We start from the raw sequence: 23,646 nt of genomic DNA on the forward strand, positions 1-23,646 counted from the left end.
GAAAAGATATCAAATGTGTTATTATTAAAGCTTCTGTATTGTATCACTTCATACAGGAGTAAGGTGCTTCCCAAAATGCGGCATGCTTTTATTTTCAATCCTGAGCTATATATCTGAAGCACAACTATGGAGATATCTAATTGTGCCAAACTATTAGGTGGGGTAGTGATGGCCACATGGCATTCATTTATATTTTTTCATTAAAAAGAAGTTTAGTAAAGCTCTCCTTTTTTTTCCAATAATTTACAGCACAGAAACAGATCCTTTGACCCAGCTGAAACTGTGGGCAGAGTTTTCCCATGACCCTGGTGGCAGGATCAATGGTGGGCACAGTGGAAATTCAGCGGGAGGCCAGGCCGGAGTGAATTTTACAGTGGGATCTACCCACCCGATCCATGTAGGATCAGGAAAGCCACCGGAGGCTGGCATGAAACCAATCTGCATCCCACGAATGCATACAAATGAAGGCATGACTGGAATCTTCTCCCAAAGCCCGAATTTCCACGAGGCTGGCAGGAAAACGCACCAGTCCGGAACACTCTGGACCAATGTGGTGCACAAAAGGCAGGATTTACCCAAAGGAAGGATATTATTAAAATAGAAAGAGCGCAGAAAAGATTTACTAGGATGCTACTGGGACTTGACGGTTTGAGGTTTAAGGAGAGGCTGGATAGACTGGGAGTTTTTACCCTGGAGCATAGGAGACTTAGGGATGATCTTATAGAGGTCTATAAAATAATGAGGGGCGTTGATCAGTTAGATAGTCAATATCTTTTCCCAAAGGTAGGGGAGTCTGAAACTAGAGATCATTAGTTTAAGGTGAGAGGGAATAGATACAAAAGGATCCAAAGGGGAAATTTTTTCACTCAGAAGGTGGTGAGTGTCTGGAACAAGCTGCCAGAGGTAGTAGTAGAGGCAGGTACAATTTTGTCTTTAAAAAGCATTTAGACAGTTACATGGGTAAAATGGGTATAGAGGGATATGGGCCAAACACAGGCAATTGGGACTAGCTTAGGGGTTAAAAAAGGGCAGCATTGACCGAAGGGGCTGTTTCCATGCTCTAAACCTCTATGACTCTAAAGCTTGGGGCTGCCTTTGGAGTTCGGGAAGGAGGCTTGGACTCTGGACTGCTACAGTAGTGGGTGCATGGTGAAACTACTTGGTGGGTTTTACAGTTTCAGTGTTATTAAGGGGGCCTGCCTGCTTTCTTCATTGGTCAGTCAATGATGTCAAGAATCTTCTTAATATGGCACCTGCATATGATGGCAGGAGGCACGCTATCAAGCCCACCCCACCATGTAATATGATGCAAAATCCCCAGATACATAATTAATTATGCTGGGGATGGAAGGAATATCGTGGTTTTCCGACATCCTCCACAGTGGGAAACAGTCCCTCTTCCCTGACCCCCTGCCCCCATCACTGGATTTAGTCCCAGGTTGGAGAATTCTGTCCTGTGTTTCTGTTCCACATGAGATAATTTTCACCCTCCTTCATCTAACTTTATTTGCATACCTTCCTGTTCCTTTCTCTTTAAGGTATACTTACCTAGCCTCTTCTCCTTAGTTGCATTGATGCTATTCGCCTTAAAAACTGTATGTCATATCAAATGCCACATGCTAACCGTTCTTCAGTTAAAGAAGTTTACCCTGAGTTTATTATAGAACTTGCTAGTGACTATTTTAGAGTTATGGTCCAGTTTTGCAATCCCCCCCAGCCCCAGTGGAAGCACCAGATTGGATTTTCACCCAGTCAGCATGACTTGAGAGCCCTTTAGAAATGGCAGGCAGATCCCAGTTCCAGGATTCTCGACTCAGATCCCGTGTTTCTGATTTTCAGCTGTGTCTTTTAAGGGTGCAGGCTGGTTCAAGTCACAAGCCCGCACCCTGTATTCCCAACCTGTCCACTCCATTGTGGAGAAGGTGTGTCATGGTCCTTTATGGAATTGGGCCAGTTGGGTTCAGGAAGTTCAAGAGGCTAATGGATTCCTGGGCTCACAGCCATGCTTCATTATGTATCTTGAAACACCAGTCCCTGATCCAGTACTGGTGACAGTGTCCGTGGGAATAATGCACTCATTAGTACACTTACCTTACAAGTTTACAACTGATTTAAAAATCACTAAGAAATGTTATGTCATTTTGTAAACCTGCATCCCGCATGAAAGAATCTTTTGAAAGGTAATTCAAAAGTTCTTCCTCATGTTCACATGCCAAGACAGCCACTCACACACCCTCTGTGGCCACTCATGCCCCAATGAAAAGGTATTTTCTCCAAGCACCTCCTGTAGCCCCTCATGACCCAATGCCAAGGTATGGCCCATAACGAACCCCCATGAAAACAACAGCATTTCCTTGCACATTCACCCATAACATAATAGAACCAATGAACCCATAGTGACGGTGGGGTGAGTAAAAAGGGTTTTAAAAAAGTAATTCTTGATAAATTTCCACTTCCTTAAAAAACACCCTTTATTTTGTTACAGGCCATTAAAAGTGCCAATCACCCAGGCCCTTTAGAGTATCAATAGCTGAAACTGCAGGTACTTGAAACCTTGTTGTCTAGCATAAATAAACATTGCAAAATTGACAACATTGATCAGAGAACCAGAGCTGTCAATCAAGTAATGTTTGCCCTAGGGCTCAGGTTATTCAATAGGTTAATGGATTTCTGGGCTCACAGCCATGCCTCAATGTGTATTCTGAAACATCTAGTCCGGTACTGGTTCCAGTGACTGTGGAAATAATGCACTCGTTTGTAATTATCTTACAAGTTCACAACTGATTTAAAAATCACTAAGAAATGTTATGTGATTGTGTTAACTTGCGTCCTATCAAAAGGAAATCAAAGCTCCTGATGACTTCTGTCCACTTCAGTCATATATGCTTACCTATCTCTTGATTTAAAGCTCGTACAGAATTATACCACTCAGCCACCATGGTTTTGTTGAAGTCAAAAGCCTTCACGCTTCTGCATAAACCACAAATAAAACCAATGACAAACAGAACAGTTTACATTCCAAACTTACATTAAATAAGATATAGTCAGCGAGAGAATATATCTTACCACCATTGGAAATGCAATCCAATCAAAAAGAGATAAAAATATCTTGACCAGGTTTGCCCAACCTATTTGTCAGTATGTGTGTGGGAGTGGGGGGAGGGGGGGCACATTTATGTCACTCAAGGGACCAATAAGCAAATTTAGGATAGATAATCATGGAATCATAGAGTCTACGGCATGGAGACAGGCCCTTCGGCCCAAACTGGACAATGCTGACCAAAATGTCCATCTAAGAAAATCCCAGTTGCCTGCATTTGGCCCATATCACTCAAAACCATTCCTAGCCATGTGTCCAAATGCCTTTTAAATGTTGTCAATGTCCCTGCCTCAACCACTTCCTCCAGCAGCTCATTCCACATATGTATCACCCTCTATGTAAAAAAGTTGCTCCTCAGGTTCCCATTAATTCCTTCCCCTTTTAACTTAAACCTCTGCCCTCTAGTTCTTGATTCCCCAAACCTGGGAAAATGATTAAGTGTATTCATCCTATCCATGATCTTTTACACCTCTAAGATCATCCTTCAGTCTCCTATGCTCCAAAGAAAAACGTCCCAGCCTGTCCATTCTCTCCCTTTAGTTCAGTCCCTTGAGTCCTGGTAACATCCTTGTAAATCTCCTCTGTGCTCTCTCCAGTTTAATAACATTTTTCCCAAAGCTAGGTAACCAAAACCGAACACAATACTCCAGATGCGGCCTCACCAACATCCTGTGCAACTGCAACATAACTTCCCAACTTCTATACTCAATGCCCTGACTGATGAAGGCCAGCATGCCAAAAGCCTTCTTCTCTGCTCTATCTACCTATGACTTCACCTTTAGAGAACCGTGCACCTGAACTCCAAGGTCCGTTTGTTCCATGATACTCCCAAAGGTTTTACCATTCACTGTGAAAATCCAACCTTGATTTGATGTCATAATGTAACACCTCACACTTATCTGTACTGAACTCCATTTGCCATTTCTCAGCCCACTTCTCCAGGTGATCAAGATCCTGCTGCAATTTTTGTTAACCTTCTCGCTGTTTATTTTACTGTCATCTGCAAACTTACTGATCATGCCTTGTACATTCTCATCCAAATCGTTGATATAGATAACAAATAGGTTAGGCCCAGCACTAACCGCTGATGCACATCGCTAGTCATAGGCCTCTAATCCAACAAGCATCCTTCCACCATTATTCTCTGCTTCCTACCATCAAGCCAATTGTACATCCAATTAGCTAGTTCTCCCTGGATTCCATGTGACCTAACCTGCCAGAGCAGCCTACCATGTGGAACTTTATCAAAGGCCTTACTGAAGTCCATGTACACTATGTCTACTGCCCTGCCCTCATCACCCTTCCAGGTCACTTCATCGAAGAACTCTACCAATTTTGTACGGCATGATCTCCCATGCACAAAGCTGTGCAGACTACTCCTAATCAAGCCCTGTCTTTCCAGATGTCTGTATATCCTATCCCTCAAAATTCGCTAGTAAATTATCCATCACAGATAATAGGCTTACCGGTCTATAATTTCTAGGCTTTTCTTTGCAGCCTTTCTTAAATAAGGGCACAACATTTACTACCCTCCGGTTTTCTGGTACCTCACCTGTGGCTAATGATAATGCAAATACCTCAGCCAGGGCTCCCGCAATTTCTTCTCTAGTCTCACGGTATGTTCTTGTATATACCTGGTCAGGGCCAGGAGAATTATCCACCTTCATACATTTTAATGCGCCCATTACCTTCTCTACTGTATTGTGAACCGTCCCCAGTATATCGCCATTAACTTTCCCAGGTTCCCAAGTCTTCAAGTCTTTCTCCCCAGATATCACACAAGAGAAATATTATTCACTGAGAACTCACTCATCTCCTCCAGCTCCACACATATATGTCCATTTTGGTCCTTGAGGGGTCCTATTCTCTCTCCAGTTATTCTTTTTCTTTTAATATACTTAAAGAATCCCTTTGGATTCACCTCAACCCTCTCAGCCAAAGCTACCTCATGCCCCCTTTTTGCCCTCCTAATTTCCTTCATAAGTATACTCTTACATCCCCTGTCCATTTCCAGGAATCCCTTGATTGCAACTGCACGTACCTGAGCCATGCCTTCCTTTTCCTGGCCAAAATCTCAATATGTTTTGCCATTCAGGGTTCCCTACTCCTGCCAGCCTTGCCCTTCACCCCAACAGGAAACATCTAGACCCTGAACTCCAGCTATTTCACTTTTAATGGCCTCCACTTGCCAGAGGTCCCTTTGCCCTCAGTGAAGCTACTCCAATAAACCCTTGCAAGTTCCTGTCTACTTCCATCAAAATTCACCTTGCCCCAATTTATAATTTGCATCTGTGGACCAATTTTGTCCCTTTCCATAAATATATTAAAATTAATAGAACTATGGTCACTAGTCCCAAAGTGGTCCCCCACTGTCATCTCAGTCACTTGTCCTGCCCTATTTCCCAAGATTAGGTCAAGTTTTGCTCTTTCCCGAGTAGGCTCCTCTGCACGCTGCCTGAACACATGTAATACCACCCTGTATAGCCCTTAACATCTGATACCCTCTTGCATTGAAAAAAATGCATCTTAATCCAAAAGGTTTTCCCCACTCCCTTTCGTGCTCCTGCCTATCACGTTTATTCAGCTTGCATTGCTGGATACTGCATCTCCTTTCAGCCCCTCATTTGCTTCCCTGCTGCTGAGGGTTCCACCCCCTTGCCAATTTAGTTCAAGCCCTCTCTTGTAGCACTAGCAAATCTGCCCCCCCAGGATATTGGTGGGATTTTCCAGCCGCGCTTGCCCCAAAACCGGAAATCCCGCCCAAGGTCATTAGATTTTTGCATGGTCCCACCACCACCCCCAATACCCCCAGTGCTGACTCCCCCAATAGGCTGACTGCACCCCAGGCTGACCCGCTCCACTGCAGCCCACCCTAAGACCGCTGTCTTCCTTCCCTCCCATCGATCCCTATGCAGAGTGCCAACAGGACTCCTCCAGGCCCATCGTTCACTCTCCACACCCCCGCCACCCCCCCCCAGGCCTTGCCCCATCCAGCCCTGCCCCCATATGCCTCAGCCCCTTGGCACTGCCCCATGTCCGATGAGCAGTGCCATGGTGCCTCCTGGGTATTGGCACTTTGCCCCTTGGGCAGGGCCAATGGGAACAGGCTGGCAGTGCCAGGGTGCCCATGCCCAGAGGGAACCTAGCCACTGCCCAACCTTCTCGGGGGCCCCAATTGCTCCCCCAACCTTCACTTTAACAGAGTTGAACTGCCAGCTCCCTGAAAATGGAGAGCTATTGTATTCCCCGCTGGAGTGAAATACTCTGACAAGGTGGGAGATGCTAGCGAGCCCAGAAACTTCAGTCCTAGGCCCGATAATCGTACTTAAATTATATTACAACGGCCATATAAATTGTTTTTGCACCTTCCCTCCAATCTCTGGCATGGAGCTGACACTACCAGAAATCTGGTGCTGGGAGACCCAAGCGGAGCACAAACACTCGCGTGAATCCTGCAGATCGGCTGATGTGAGAATGTCCTGGCCTGCTGCACTAATTTTCTTGCACAGAGGGATGGGAGAATTGCGGCTCATATCTAAATCAATGCCACCACTCCTTCCCTCAATGCACTCACAGGAAAATCCTTTTCCCAGACTAGAATGAAAAGGAAAATAGCATATCTTGGAATTCTGAAATCACAATGCGATGTCAGAAATGTGTCTGTCAGCATCTGAAAGAGATAGGCTAATATTCTAAGTGTATCCCTTCAGCAGAAACATGTTTTTTAATCTTACACAATATTCTCAAGACGCTGGATGCGTTTGGCATTTAGTTTTTGTTGTTCTTTCATTAATTTCTCCTTCTCCTTTGCCAATTCAGCATTCGAATCCTTGGCTAAAAATTCCCTGTGAATGGAACAAGTAGAACAAATTCAATTTATTCAATACAGCCAAACAAATCTGATAGCAATGTGGTCATTTCAATGCTGAAAACTGCTTGATACTATATGAAGCTGTACGGATTCTTGCCATAATCAGGGAGTCATTATCAGGGAGTGAAAACAGGAACAGGCAGAGAATGAAAATCCTGATTTTCTGTTACCATGTCCAGCATTTACACTGATCAAGCTCATTAAAAAACACACTGAGAACTTATAGAGGGTCATGTTCAGATTCTGGTGGGGACAATAGGCTGCATGCTGGGTTTGAAACAGGCTAGGTGAAGTCAGATACAAGGCAGTGAGACAGCCATGACCTGACCAGAGACCAGGCTCCAGGAAACATAGACTGGCAGTGAGGGAAATTCAGTCTTCGGCACACAGAGGCTACCATGACAGAGCAGGGTGCAAAGTACAGTTTAATACTGTTACATTAATACTGCATTGAAGTTACTGTGAAAATCCCCAAGTGACCACTCTCCGGTGCCTGTTCAGGTACACTGAGGGAGAATTTAGCATGGTCAATGCACCTAACCAGCACATCTTTCGGACTGTGGGAGGAAACTGGAGCACCCAGAGGAAACCCATGCAGACACGGGGAGAACGTGCAGACTCTGCACAGACAGTGACCCATGCCGGGAATCAAACCCAGATCCTTGGCACTGTGAGGCTGCAATGCTAACCATCATGCCACCGAGTGAGTAGTTGAAGAGCAGTTGGGCATTCTGCTGATGGTACAGAGGCATTAGAGGAAATGAGGGGATGCGGGGGACGGGGGGTTGGTGAGAGGGGAGACAGCCAACCACAGCTGGGAGGCCATATGAGCACCAGAAAGACAGCAGCTGGCAATTCAAGCGTGACGCTCAGGTTTTGGGTCCAGTGTTGATGAGCAGGAACATCCTCTGCGGGAAGGGCAGCTTATGTCCAAGTTGAAAGCAGTAAGAGAAAAGATTAGGTAAATTAAGATGTCAAGATAATGTGTTTTGATTTTAAAAGCTTGGAAACTGTGGAGGAAGGAAAGACTGAATGAACTAAAGAGCCTTATGGTTTTGACTTCCTGGGAAAGCATAAGTTGAAGTAAATGAATTTGATTTCAACTCAGCAAGTTTGTAGGGAGAGGAAATACATATACGCACAATGGCATTTGACTGATAGCAAAATTCCAAGATGTAATGACCAAAACAAAATTGATAAAGATGATGACTGTTTTTATTGTTTGAACTTCTCAAGGGCAATTAGGGGTGTGCAATAAATATTGGCCTGGCCTAATGTGACACTCAAATCCAATGAATGAATAAAATAAATTGTGCCACCTTGCAGGGTGGCATCGTGGTTAGCACAGCTGCCAGGGACCCAGGTTCGATTCCCAGTTTGGGTCACTGTCTGTGTGGAGTTTGCATGTTCTCCCCATGTCTGCATGGGTTTCCTCCCACAGTCTGAAAGACATGCTGATTAAATGCATTGGTTGTGCTAAATTCTCCCTCAATGTACCCGAACGGGCACCGGAGTGTGGTGACTGGGGGAATTTCACAGTAATTTCATTGCAATGTTAATGTAAGCCTACTTGTGACACTAATAAAGTTAAATGTAAACTTTAAAAAAAAAGTAAATTAACGAGCTCAGCAGAAACATTAAAAAGTTGTTTCTTTCTACAATTGTAAATCTGGTAATACAGAGACTTACTTGAATTTCTGAAGGATGTCATTCTTCTTGAGAGCATTCAGCTCTTGCACTTTAGCATTACGTTTCTGACGCTCTGCCATCTCTTGCATCAGATCGGCTTCCACCAGATTCACATACAGTTTATTCATTGCTCTCTGATTTGCCAGCAAGGCCTGGTTTACCAGCTGTGCCAAATCAGGACAGAATTAACAATTGTTATTCAGAGCAAGTATGTTTTTTATATTACACTTAAATTATATTTTGCCCTAAGTTTGAGCCTGCATTCCTACTTCATTGCCTCAACTTGTTGACATGACCAGCAATCATATGTACTTCCACTCTGGTGATATTTTGCTTAAATGCTCTACAACTTTGAATGAAGCCTATAACTGCTATGACACACCGACAATTACTGAAATCTGATGAATACACTGGAACGGCAAACAATAGGACCGTTAACAAATGTTGTTAATGTCACAATACATCAGCTGAGCAGGATGTGTGCTAATTCAGTAATCAACTATCCATTTTTACAGTGCTCATAAGCTGTGGTGCTCTTGGTTAGAGGCTGTCTTTTACAAAACTCAGCTTACTTGAACAAAGCACAAAGAAAATTACAGCATAGGAACAGGGCCTTCAGCTCTCCAAGCTTGCACCGACCATGCTGCCCAACTGAACTAAAACTCCCTACTCTTCTGGGGACCATATCCCTCTATTCCCATCCTATTCATGTATTTGTTCAGACACCCGTTAAAAGTCACTATTGTATCTGCTTCCACTACCTCCTCTGGCAGTGAGTTCCAGGCACCCACCATCCTCTGCGTAAAAAACTTACCTCTTACATCTACATGATGGCATGCCATTTTCCTTCAGTAGTGTTCAGAATGGGAACAGTTATCTGAGTGCACTCCATTCATAATATTAATGCTGTCATCAGAGCTGTCAACACTAAACAAATCCTCAGTCACAGTTAAGCATGAGGAGTCCATTCATTTGAGAATATAAACATGACTAAAGGCCGAGCCCATTGCATTGGTTGTGAAGATGGCCACAAAGCTCTAATATGTTCATCTACTCTCATCTTGAGGCTGGATCCATCTGCTGAATACAAATACAACATTGCTTGTGGGCCAGGAGGAGCAAGAGTGCTTCCTCCAGGTCCAGTAAGCTTATCTGTAAACAGACTCCATCCACCTCCAAGGTCTTCCCTGAACAACATTCCTGCTAAACTGCAGCCGGAATACAAAGTTCCATATTACTAGTGCACAGACTGCACAGAAAGATAAAAGATGCCATGTACAGAGCAAAACTGGCCACGCACAACAAAGCTTTGCAAGAAACATTGTCTGGCCCGTCCATTACTGTCCACTCTCACATCACTTTCATTGGCTCCCTCTGACCCTCCCTCACAATTACAGTTCATTCTGAAATGAAACAGATGGAATTATTTTGTTCTTACCATGGCTTCTTTATCAATAAATCGATAAATATCGCCTGTCGGTATGGAAGCGATCTTCTCTAAAGACACCAAGCAGTCCTTAAACACAGTTGTTATCTGAACCACAGATATACATTGACATTACTGAAATTTTCCGAGTATCATTTTGGCTAATTAGAACACAACTGATCCTTAACCAGTCAATAAGATCCCAGAGACAAAAACAAATTACTGCGGATGCTGGAATCTGAGAACAAAAAATGCTAGAAAATCTCAGCAGGTCTGGCAACATCTGCAAGCAACGATATGGAGATGCTGGCGTTGGACTGAGGTGGGCATAGTAAGAAGTCTCACGACACCAGGTTAAAGACTAACAGGTTTCGGAGCGTTGCTCCTTCATCAGATGCGTGGCTACACAGAACCTTTCTACAGCCTTCAGCTTTGACAAAGGGTCATCTGGACTTGAAACATCAGCTCTTTTCTCTCCTTACAGATACTGCCAGACCTGCTGAGATTTTCTAGCATTTTCTCTCTCGGTTTCAGATCCCAGAGGCACATCATGAAGAGGCAAGACGGATTGGTATCAATCCACTGCACTGACATTGGAAGCAAAGTACTATTGCATTTCAACAGACTTCTAATCATCAGAATTAGGATGTAACACTACATTCTGCACTCTCTCGTTTCCTTCTCTATAAACGGTATACTTTGTATAGCGTGCAAGAAACAATACTTCTCACTGTATGTTAATATATGTGACAATAATAAATAATAAATCAAATCAGAAAGAATCAACATGATTTTCCCATCAGCCTCCAGGTTTCACAAGCGCCTGAGCCAGTTTTCTTAACCAGAAGTGGCCTCCTAATGGGAGACAAGATTGGGGTGGGGTGTGGGCAGCAGTGCTCAACAGGTCTGGAGGTCATCCCTGCTTGCCTCTGTACTGCAGCCACAGATAGCCCTGTTCATCATGCATATCCTATAAAGTAATGAACTGGCTGCAAGAGCAGGTTGGAGAATGGACCCGACCATTGTGAAGCATACTATCCTTTGCTTACCTTCTAATACACCCTCCTCCTGCTCCTGTCAAGCTTGAAGGTCTCCAGATGGCCCTCTAGTTTTGGAAGTGTGTCCACCATCCTTAATTGGACAGCGAACCTATCCTCTAGCCACTAATTGCCCACCCTGGGAAAAATCACAATGAGCAACTGCTTCCAACATACTGCAGGCTTCAACTGACATTGAATCTGAATCTATGATTAGACTGCATCTCAGGAGAAAAAAACATTGTTATTGCCTTGAATCATATGGAGGGACTGGTTAAAGAACTAGTGGAAGCCTTACACTGCCTCTTTCAGGCATAGGGCCATTGAATCATATAGCACTCAGGCATCTGACAGATCAGTGATGAGCCTTTTCCAGGGTCAGTGGTCTTGGGGCAGAAGTCCCTCCCACTGAAAGCTGCAAGCCAATCAGAGGATCCATTGAGCAGTAGCATCATCAGGGAGGTGCTGGCTGCCGCTGATATGATACCCACCTGAGGCCTTGGATTGTCGCTGGATACAGTTGATGGGATGGAGGATTTAGAATCTATTCAGGAAAAACCCTGCTCAATGTTTCCGAGTGATGAAATTGGAACAGTAATGATGAAATCAGAAAAGGTCATTAACCTGAAACGTTTGCTGGATTTTAATTTGAGTTTGGTGTTGATGGAGTCATTTCATCAGACCGGGGGGTGGGAACCCCACCGTCTTCCTGACTCCACCCCAATTAAGGTTGCAAAGAACAAAGAAAATTACACACAGGAACGGACCCTTCAATCCTCCAAGCCTGCACCAACCATCTGAACTAAACCCCCCAACCCTTCTGGGGACCATATCCCTGTATTCCCATCCTATCCATGTATTTGTCCAGTCACCTCTTAAAAGTTACTAGCGTATCTAATTCAACTACCTCCCCCGGCAGCAAGTTCCAGGCACCCACCACCTTCTGTGTAAAAAACGTACCTCGTACATCTCCTTTAATCATTGCACCCCACCCCACCCCCGCCAATCTTAAACCTACGCCCTCTAGTAATTTGCTCTTCCATCCTGGGAAAAAGCTTCTGGCTAGCCACTCTGTCCCTGTCCCTCATGGTCTTGTAGAATTCTATCAGGTCGCCCCTCAACCTTCATCATTCCAGGGAGAACAATCCCAGTTTATTCAATCTCTCCTTATAGCTGATACCCTCCATACCAGGCAACATTCTGGTAAATCTTCTCCATACCCTCTCCAAAACCTCCACATCTTTCTGGCAGTGTGGCGACCAGAACTGAACACTATATTCCAATTAATTGAGGCCCTTCGTGTGACAGACAGGGGTGAGGGGTTCATCATGTGGGAGCAAGCAAGTAAACAGAGTTGTTTGCAAGCTCATGGGACTGGGAGGGAGTGGCTGTCCCTCATTCAAAAGCATTCAGTGCCAAATTGACGGGCATTGCCTCAGGAAGGGAGTCCACTAAGAGTTACTGTCTGCTGTGGCTACCAATCCCCACCCTCTGCAACCCTTGTCTCACAACCTCCATCCCATCAACTGTATCCAGCAACAATCCGAGGCCTCAGGTGGGTATCATACCAGTGGCAGCCAGCACTCCCTGGTGACGCTGCTGCTCAATAGATCCTCTGATTGGCTTGCAGCTTTCAGTGGGTGGGACTTCTGCCCCTGAGATCACTGACCCCGGGAAAGGCCTGTCGGATGCCTCAGTGCTATATGATTCAAAGGCCCTATGCCTGAAAGAGGCAATGTAGGGCTTCCACCAGTTCTTTAACCAGTCCCTCCATATGATTCAGGGCAATAACTCTGTTTCTTTCACCTGAGATGCAGTCTAATCACAGACTCATACAACCCCTACAGAGCAGAAGGAGTCCACTTGGCCCTTGAGCCTGCATCGACAATAATCCCACAGAGGCCCTATATATCCAGGACATGTATATATCCTGCTAGTCCTCCTGACACTAAGGCGCAATTTAGCATAACCAATCCACCTAAACCTTACATCTTTGGACTGTGGGAGGAAACCAGAGCACCCGGAGGAAACCCACACAAACATGGGGAGAATGTACAAATTCCACAGTCACCCAAGGCTGTAATCAAACCCAGATCCCTGGCACCAGCAGTGCTAACTCCTGTGCCACCGTGCCACCCCAATCTGCTGAGTATTTCTAGGGTTTTCTGTCTTTATTTCAGATTTCCAGCAAGATAATATTGAACCATTTTGTCAGCTATCCAAATGGAAGTAATTATATCATTGCACGGAATGATTTTTGTTACCACAATTAACCTGAAGAACGTGGTAATAAATCAAAAATGACAGAAAATTAAAAATCTGAATGATCAACAGTCGAGGGATTGAGTTTAGGAGTCAGGAGGTAATGCTGCAACTTTATAGGACCCTTGTCAGACCCCACCTGGAGTACTGTGTGCAGTTCTGGTCACCTCACTACAGGAAGGATGTGGAAGCTATTGAGAGGGTGCAGAGGAGATTTACAAGGATGTTGCCTGGATTGGGAGGCATGCTTTATGAAGATAGGTTGAGGGAGCTAGGTCTCTTCTCCCTGGAGAGACGAAGGTTGAGAGGCGACCTGATAGAGGTTTTTAAATGTTGAGAGGAATAGTTAGGGTGGATTCTCGGAGGCTATTTCCCAGGGCTGAAATGGTCGCTACGAGAAGACACAGGTTTAAGGTGCTGGGAAGCAAGTACAGAGGAGATATCGGGGTAAGTTTTTCACTCAGAGGGTGGTGAGTGAGTGGAATCGGCTGCTGTCGGTGGTGGTAGAGGCGAACTCACTGGGGTCTTTTAAAAGACTTCTGGATGAGTATATGGGATCTAATGGCATTGGAAGTTACAGATAGTTCTATGGCTTGGTAGGTATAGATGTGATCGGCGCAACTCGTGGGCCAAAGGGCCTGTTTGTGCTGTAGTGTTCTATGTTCTGTGTAACAGTCGGATGGAAAGCCATCTTGTGCAATGTCGGGGATAATTTTGTGCGATTGTCTGGAATTTCTGTTTGAAAACCCATGGATTTCTTAGAATTTGTAGATACCCCAAAAGCTCAAACTACATGAAACTCAGAGGTGAGGGGTTTTGCACAGGGCCAGGCTAAACGTGAGGCACGCAGAAAATAGAATTCTGATAATAACTCAAAAACTATTTACCCGCTTCACTCTTTCGTTTTCAAATTCCTTGTAAGTTTGATCGAGTTCCTTGATCAATTTTCTCCTTTGCAGTGACTGGTTCGCAATCGCTTCCCATATTTTCTGCAGTTTCTACAAACAGAAGTAAGGTTTTGAAAGAACTGATATATTAAGAGAGACAGGGAGAAGACACAACACTAAAAAGAGGTGCAGGTCTTTGAAGACGTAGCTCAGTATTGCTAAAAAAAGACACATTGTTGAAGTTTTTCATCTTGCATTCATCAGGACAATTCGCGAGAATCCCAAATTCAAAAGGAACAGCAACTTATGCTTCATGAGGAGAGACTGTTGATGGGCTAACAATGGAATTCTGATTGATAGAAGCATTGCCATGGAGAGTACACCAGTTAACTCTTGACCAACGGCTAACTGCCAAACTTTGTTTAAATTCAAACTGGGCAGGTCAACTCTGATCAAAGTACTGCCCTGGGAAAGAAGAGAATGGCTTTTGCTTATTTTATTTAGCTTAAATAGACACAATGTGGATGCGCTTTTTTTATGTCTGCAAAGAAATATAGTTGATTAAAGACTGAATGCACACCAGGGAGTTTGGTGAGGAGGGGAAGGAGGTGTTCCTTTCTGTTTGTCATTCCTAGCTTTTACACCCTGCAGCAAATTGTTCTTACTCTACCAAAGGGAAAGAAACGAGGGGCGGGATTTTACAGCCTCGCTCAACCTGAGACTGAAAAAACTCAGCCAAGGTCAACAGACTTCCCCTCCAATTTGATTTTCAAGTTTGCTGACAACACCACCATTGTGAGTTGGATCTCAAACATTGACGAGACAGAGTACAGGAATGAGATATAGAATCTGATGAACTGGTGCGGCAACAATAATCTCTCCCTCAATGTCAACAAAACAAAGGAGATCATCAACTTCAGGAAGCGTAAAGGAGGACATGCCCCTGTCTACATAAATGGCAACGAAGTAGGAAGGGTCGAGAGCTTCAATTTTTTAGGTGTTCAGATCACCAACAATCTGTCCTGATCCCCCCATGCCGACACTATAGTTAAGAAAGCCCACCAATGCCTCTACTTTCTCAGAAGACTAAGGAAATTTGGCATGTCAGCTATGACTCTCACCAACTTTTACAGATGCACCATAGAAAGCATTCTTTCTGGTTGTATGACAACTTGGTACGGCTCCTGCTCTGCCAAGAACCCAAGGAACTACAAAACGTTGTGAATGTAGCCCAATCCATCACACAAAACAGCCTCTCATCCACTGACTCTGTCCATACTTCCTGCTGCCTCAGCAAAGCAGCCAACATAATTAAGGACTCCACGCACCCCAGAAATTCTCTCTTCCATCTTCTTCCTTCAGGAAAATGATACAAAAATCTGAGGTCACGTACCAACCGACTCAAGAACAGCTTCTTCCCTGCTGCTGTCAAACTTTTGAATGGACTTCCCTTGCATTAAGTTGATCTTTCTCTACACCCTGGCTATGACTGTAACACTACATTCTGCACTCTCTTGTCTCCTTCTCCACGAATGGTATGTTTTGTCTGCATAGCGCACAAGAAACAATACTTTTCACCGTATGTTAATATATGTGACAATAATAAATCAAATCAAATCAAATTATCCCCCCCTAGCCTGCTCTGATTCCCATGGCAGGCAGGGTGGTAGAATTCTGGCCTCAGTGTGGTAAGTATCTGGTAAGTGGTTAACGTCTACTCCAATCCTAAGGTTCAACATTGTATATGAACCTGTGATAAAGTTAATAAAATATATAATAAAGGAAAATAAGTAAGTGAATAATATAATTAAGCTTTTAATTGAAGCATCTTAGGGTGGCAGATCAGGTGATGTGTCAAGGCTGCAGCGTGGGCAGATTTTGAATGCTCGAGTGATCCAGGACAAACATGTTAATGTTTGTGGAGCAAGGAACTTCAGTTCAGTGAGCTGGAGGCTGAGCTGTGGACACCATGACACATCAGAGGGCGGAAAATTACCTGGGTGCTTTGTAGAATCATACAAACATAGATTCTACAAAGCATCTTGGTTAACCTCCCCCTCCCTGATGTGTCACGGTGTCTGCGGCTCAGCCTTGTTCTTGGAGGGAGCCACACACTTCTAAGGACAGGGTCTTCTGATTTGGTCAGTGGTCATGGGCAAGAGGGTATGGGGACCCAGAAGGCAGGAGAGCAGTTATCCGAAAGATCTGAGGCTCTTTCGGTCGGTTTGGATGAGAGTGTGGTCTGTAGGGTGGGTGAGATCTGACCACGGTACTGTGATACAGGAAACCATTCAAGGGTAGGGAGCACAAAGGAATGTAGTAGTGATAGGGACAATATATTAAGAGAAATTGACACTGTGCTCTACGGAAAACAAAGAGAGTCCAGATGGCTATGTAGCCTGCCCGTTGCCATAATTCAGGACATCTGCTGAGGGCTGAAGAAGAACTTGCAGGAGAAGGAGGAGGATCCAGTTGTCATGGTCCATGTAGGTATCATGACATAGGTAGAACTAGAAAAGAGATTCTGTATAGACCATATGAGAATCTAAATTAAAAAGCAGAACCTGAAAGGTAACTATCTCTAGATTGTTACCTGAGCCACGTCAAAGACTGCTGTAGCAGAAGTGGGTTCCAGTTCCTTGGGCATTGGGACCAGTGCAAGGGAAAGTGGGATCTGTGCTACTGGGATGACTAACAGTTGAATCATGCTGGGGATGGTGTTCCAGCAAGCTGCATAATTATGCAAGTAGAGAGGGTCTTGAACTAAAGGGGGAGGGAGGGCAAAATATGGGAAAATATGGTAGATGAACAAATAGAGGCAAGACGAGAAGAAAAGGTATTAATGTGGGACATAAACAGGCCATGACAGGAAGGAGCAGAGTGTATATAGAATACAAATCCATATGTAAATCAATAAGGCCAGATGTTACAAAAATAACAAAAGGACAAAACTAAAAGGTCTATATCTAAATGCATGCAACATTCAAAATAAACAAATGAACTGATAACGCAAACAGAAATATGTAAATGTGACATGATAGTCACAACAGACAAGTGTACAGGATTGCATAGATTGGGGCCTGAATATTAAAAGATGCATGGCATTTAGGAAGGAGAGGCAGCTAGGGAAAGTTGGAAGAGTTGCTCCATAATGATGGTATTAGCACAATAGAGAAGGTTTACCTAAGTTTAGGAAACCAGGATGTAGAAACAGTTTGGGTTGAAATGAGAAATGATGAAGGCAAAAAGTCACTGGTAGGAGTGGTGTGTCAATTTCAACAATTATATGTCGAGGAGGAATGAGTCCAAAGTTAACCAGGGCCTGAAATTGGTTTATTTTCAAGACAGCAAAGTCGCACAGACTTTCCCAATTCCTCCTTCCCTCAGTGTTCCAGCTGTCTCCATTTATACTCTTCTGAGCACATCCATCAACCACTGTTCCCAATACCTACTACTCGTTTAACAATGCAATGGCCATTAAACCTTGGCAAGGTAATTGGCATTTAATAAAGTGGTTGCTATTGGACTTTAACAATGCAATTAATAAGACATTGGGTGGAATTTTATGGCCCGTCAAGGTGGAGTCAGAACATGCTAGCTGGAGCAAGCCGTTTAAAAGTCCACTAACTTCGGCAGGACCAGGAAATCCTACTGGCAGGAGGGGCTGCAAAATTCCACCATTAACATGGTATACAGACCCGAAACAGTAACTATAGGGTAGGACAGAGTATAAACGAGATAATGGGAACTTGTCAGAAAGGCACAGCGATAATCATGGGGCATTTTAATCTACATATAGACTGGTAAAAACAGATAGGCAAAGGTAGCCTAGATGAGAAATTCGTAGAACGTTCTCTGGATAGTTTCTTAATGCATAACGTTTCAATAGCAACCAGAGAGGAGCTATACTAGACCTGGGGCTGTGCAATGCAACAGGCTAACTTAATGACCTCATTACAGCCTTGGTCCAAACAGGGAAAAAAAGAACTGAATTCAAGAGCTGAGGTGAAAATAACTGCCTTTGACATCAAGACAACATTAGATTGAGTGTAGCATAAGGAGCACTAGCAAAGCTGAAGTCAAAGAGAATCAGGGAGAAATCTCTCCACTGGCTGAGGCCAAACCTAGCACAAAGGAAGATAGTTGTGGTTTTGACGGTTAATCATCTCAGCTTTGAGACATTACTGTAGTTCCTCAGGGCAGTGTCCTACACCCAACCATCTTCAGTTGTTTCATAAATGATTTTCCTTCCATTAGAAAGTGAGAAATGGGGATGTTTAAGGACAATTGCACAATGTTAAGCACGATTTGAAACTCCTCAGATATTGAAGCAGTCCTTGGTCTGATAGTGGCAAGTAACGTTCACATCACACAAGCAGTAGGCAATGACCATCTTCAAGAGAGAATCTAACCATCTCATCTTGACATTCAATGGCCTCACCATTGCTAAATCCCCCACTATCTGCGGGTTACCACTGACCAGAAACTGAATTGGACCAGCCATGTAAATCCTGTGGATATGAGAACCAGTCAGAATTTGGAAAATCTGCAGAGAGTAACTCACCTGCTTACACCCAAAAGCTGTCTACCATCTACAAGACAAAGTTAGAAGTGTGATGGAATGCCTTCCACTTACGTGGATGAATGCAGCTCCATTAACATCCAAGAAGCTCGGCACCATCCAGGACAAAGCAGCCCACTTGACTGGCACCCCATCCACCACCTTCAACACTCATTTCCTCAATCACTAATACAGTAGTAACAGTGTGTACTATCTACCAGACGCACAGCAGCAACTCATCAAGGCTCCTTTGATAGTACGTTCCAAACCCACTGGCTCTAGCACTAAAAGGACATGGGCAGAGGCATGGGGACACCAACACCTGCATCTTCTTCTCCAAGTTACACACTGGCCTGACTTGGAACTATATCCCTATTCCTTCATTGTTGCTGGGTAATCCTGGAACTTCCTTCCTAACAGCACAGTGGGTGTTTCTACAACACATGTCGACTGCAGCAGTTCAAAAAGGCAGCTCGCCCCACCTTCTCAAAGGCAATTAAGCATGTGTAATAAGCGCTGGCCTAGCCAGTGATGCCCAGATCTCCATGAATGGCTAATTGTGGAGCAGTGAAATGTGCCTATCTCTACAATGGAGCCAGCCAGGTCAGGAGAGCCAATTGCAAGCTTTAGACAAAACGAGCTTTTGCCCATTAAAGACACTCCTGAAAAATCACACAGCCCGGGAATGGGGTTGGGAATTCCAGAATCAGGACCTGTCTACCATTTTTAAAGGACTCCCAAGTTACCCCAACTAGATGAAAATTCAATCCAATCTATCAGTCATTTCATTAAAATATTTTTGTATGTTACACTTTGTACTCTAACTTTACCACTAGAACATAAGAACATAACATAAGAAATAGGAGCAGGAGTAGGCCATCTAGCCCCTCGAGCCTGCCCCGCCATTCAATAAGATCATGGCTGATCTGTCATGGCTCAGTTCCACATTCCCGCCCTCTCTTATCAAAAACCCATCAACCCGCATCTTAAAAATATTTAGCGAGGCAGCCTCCACCACTTCAACGGGCAGAGAATTCCAGAGATTCACCACCCTTTGAGTGAAGAAGTTCCTCCTCAACTCTGTTCTAACCCTTTATCCTGAGGCTGTGCCCTCTAGTTCTACTGTCCCTTCTGAGCGGGAAAAGCCTCTCCACCTCTATCCTATCCATCCCATTCAACGTCTTATACGTCTCAACGAGATCTCCCCTCATTCTTCTAAACTCTAACGAGTACAAGCCTAGTTTATTCAGCCTCTCCTCATAGTTCAACCCCCTCAACTCCGGAATTAGAATTATAATGAAAGCTTATCAAAATAATTTTCCACGCAACAAAATATGCATTCAAAATATTTTGCACTGACATTAAAAGCATTGACCACCGTAGCTCTAATATCTTAGGAATTGATTTTTTTTTTCAGATCATTTATGAATAGTTTTACAGCAGTTCAACAGAGCAGATCATTATTCACTTGATAACGTTTTGCAAAACTAATTAATTACAAAGAGAAATCCTCAGGGAGGTGAAGTCTGTCATAACAACTGTGTTTTCTAATACTAATCAACATCATAGCAGGAAAACTCGATATTCTTGGTTGCTGGTGGGACTGAAAGAACGACAACTTATATTTAGATAAAATTACAGCCATTGGTTAATAATTTGGTGAGAGAGGTAGGTTGTAAGGGGTGTTTTAAAGGAGAAAAACAAGGCAAAAAGGTAGAGGCCATACAGCTTGGGGCCTAGGCAACTGAAGAAATGGTAGAGAGAGTAAAATCAAGGATGCATAAGAGGCTAGAATTGGAAGATAAACATCTGTGAGGATTCATATAATCTACAGTGCAAAAGGAGGCCATTTAGCCTATCAAACCTGCACAGACAACAATCCCACCCAGGTTCCATCCCCATAACCCCACATATTTACAGTCTTAATCCCCTGACACTAAGGCGCAACTTATCATGGCCAATCAACCTAACCTGCACATCTTTGGAGTGTGGGAGGAAACCCATACAGACACAGGGAGAATGTGCAAACTCCACACAGTCACCCGAGGCCAAATTGACCCCAAGTCCCTGGCGATGTGAGGCAGTAGTGCTAACCACTGTGCCACCATGCCGCCCACTGATTGTGAGGCTGGAGAAAATTGTAGAGATTGGAAAGGTGAGGCCTAAGAGGGAAATGAAAACAAAAATGAGAATTTGAAATCAAGATGTTGCTTAACCAAGAGCCAATGTAGGTCAGCAAATGCAGTAGGTGGTGAATGGGATTTGGTGGGAGTTAAGCTACAGATAGCAGAGTTTTGGATGACATTCAGTATATGAAGAATAGAAACTAAGACAGAAACTGCTAGAAAATTTCAGCAGGTCTGACAGCATCTTTGGAGTGAGAGAATAGAGCCAACGTTTTGAGATGGGATGACCCTTTGCCAGCACTATGAAGAATAGAATGTTGGAGACCAGTCTGGGATATGGAATAATTAAGTTTAGAGTTAACAAAGCTGAGGGTCTCAACAGCTGTTGAGCTGGATTGGGGCAGTCAGTCAATTTATATATGTAGAAAAGATGATCTTAGTGGCAGTATGAATACAATGTGACAGCAAAGGTTGCAAACAGACTGGTTTAATCCCAGACTTGCCACAGACAGGGATGGAATCATAGGTGGAATGGAGACATAGGGTGCAATATTACTACACGCTCACACCATGCTCTGGCTGCAGCAAGGTCGGAGAATTTGGCGGCAGCCAAATTTCCGTTCGCCATGTCAAGATAGGAAAATTCTAGCCAAAGAGAATGTAACTGGGAAATCAGTAGGTAAGTCACATAATTTCCATAGACCCAAAGAAAAAAAGTACCTTGTGTCCCAAGTACACTTGAGGGCATAACAAGGACGAGAGGGCATATCGAGTATAGATTATATAGTTATTTAATTTGATAAATTTCCTTGCTTTTTTCTGATTTAGTCTTCTATCAATTGTGCCCTTTAAATAGAAAACACACTTGTTAAATTTTACTTTTTTGTTTGCTGACAACAGGGCAGCGCAATGTCTCTTTCTCATTTACTAAGAAAAGATGTTCCTCCAAAAGATGGTTCCAGCAACTTTTGATCCAGCACAGTAACAAGTCCAACAGTTTTGTTTGGAATCATGAGCTTTCGGAGCGCTGCTCCTTCATCAGGTGAGTGGAGAGGTGAGCTCACAAACTCGGCATCTATAGGCACAGACACAACTGCAAGCTAATGGGTGGAGTGCAATTCAGCAAGCAATCATTAATTCTGCATTTGAAGATCAAACACTTTACACATCATTCAAACTGCTGTGAGATTCCTGCTGTGGACTGTAAAAATGGTATTAGAAATGAGAAGAGCTCAGTACCGTACCTCAAGTGTTAATGGAGAACTCCCGCTGACATTCTCTGTCTCTAGCCACTGTTTCTGATTGATTTGGTAAGACACCTCCACTTCGTGCAGCAGACGTTCTGCACTTTCAACAAAACGCTCCTCCAAATCCTGGAAGATTCAAACGGCAAAGCTTATTACTGCCCGTGAAATAGAAATAAAGAAAAGACTGCGCTTAAGGCTAAAGGTCGGACATTGGGCCTGTGCCAATGCTCTGTTTCAGTACCTGGTAAATGGGTCAACCTGTCAAAAGGATTTTGCAGCATCTGTAGCCGATCTGACAACTCACTGGTAGGAATAGGATTACTTAGAAATGAAATTATAGTTCATTTTTAATGCATTTATTTATTCACATAAAATGACAAAAGCTGTTTGCTACATTGTCTTCCAATTCACTTTCACTGTTTGTGAAGTCCATTTTAAATTGACTCACAGCAAGCTTTCTTGAGAGTTAAATCAGAAATATTGTTTATTTAAACATTCAGATAGGGGATGGTCAAAACACATGGTGACACGGTGTTAGCACTGCTGCCTCGTCAGGGACCTGGTTCAATTCCCAGCTTGGGTCACTGTCTGTGCGGATTCTGCATGTTCTCCCCATGTCTGCGTGGGTTTCCTCCAGTGCTCCGGTTTCCTCCTACAGTCCGCTGGTCAGGTGAACTGGCCATGCTAAATTCTTTCTCAGTGTACCCAAACAGGAGCTGGAGTATGGCGACTAGGGGATTTTCACAGTAACTTCACTGCACTGTTAATGGAAGCCTACTTGTGACACTAATTAATAAACTTAAAAACTTAAAGCATGCATGATGTGGAGATGCCATCGTTGGACTCGGGAGGGCACAGTAAGAAATCTCACAACACCAGCTTAAAGCTCAACAGGTTTATTTGGAATCATGAGCTTTCGGAGTGCTGCTCCTTCATCAGGTGAATGAGGAAGAGGCAGCACTCCAAAAGCTCGTAATTCCACATAAACCTGTTGGACTTTAACCTGGTGTTGTGAGACTTCTTACTACACACACACACACTCATACATACACACGCACACACACATGCATGCACACACACACACTCTAGAAGGAGATAGGAGGGAAAAGAGTTTTAAAACTAGGAATAATTTAAAATAAAGATCTATTAGTTCACATGAATGTCCAAGTCTAGTGGGTTCCTTCACGTAGGAGTTAAAGTTCAGGTGGATTCAGCTAGCTGAAAGCACGACTTACAGAGTTCCTTTAAAGCGGTGATGATGCAACAAGATGAGATTGCTATACAGAGACCTGGTCCGCTCTACAGGCAATAGCAGGAATCTTCCTGAGAACCAGGCTTCAGGGATGTTTGGACACGAGACAGGCTTTGTTGTCAGCCTCGAGTCTTGTTTTGGCGTTGACAGATAAGATATTAATAGCAGTTTGTCCTGGAGTCCACGAT

The 23,646-nt window shown here is 43.8% G+C and overlaps 1 protein-coding gene across 1 annotated transcript in view; it reads right to left on the reverse strand.

Annotated features, from left to right (window-relative positions):
* The window catches only part of ccdc180 (coiled-coil domain containing 180), a 122,256-nt gene that overhangs the window by 68,471 nt on the left and 30,139 nt on the right, over positions 1-23,646 (reverse strand). The window contains exons 6-11 of the mRNA XM_080211780.1: positions 22,204-22,332; positions 14,273-14,383; positions 10,099-10,194; positions 8,661-8,824; positions 6,835-6,945; positions 2,891-2,970 (exon numbers count right to left, since the gene is read on the reverse strand). Of these exons, the coding sequence (XP_080067906.1) occupies positions 2,891-2,970; positions 6,835-6,945; positions 8,661-8,824; positions 10,099-10,194; positions 14,273-14,383; positions 22,204-22,332 (691 nt within the window). The remainder of the gene's footprint in view (positions 1-2,890; positions 2,971-6,834; positions 6,946-8,660; positions 8,825-10,098; positions 10,195-14,272; positions 14,384-22,203; positions 22,333-23,646) is intronic.

The sequence above is a fragment of the Carcharhinus amblyrhynchos genome, chromosome 25 (assembly GCF_965287045.1).
Source record: "Carcharhinus amblyrhynchos chromosome 25, sCarAmb.v2.hapA, whole genome shotgun sequence".
Classification (NCBI taxonomy): domain Eukaryota; kingdom Metazoa; phylum Chordata; class Chondrichthyes; order Carcharhiniformes; family Carcharhinidae; genus Carcharhinus; species Carcharhinus amblyrhynchos.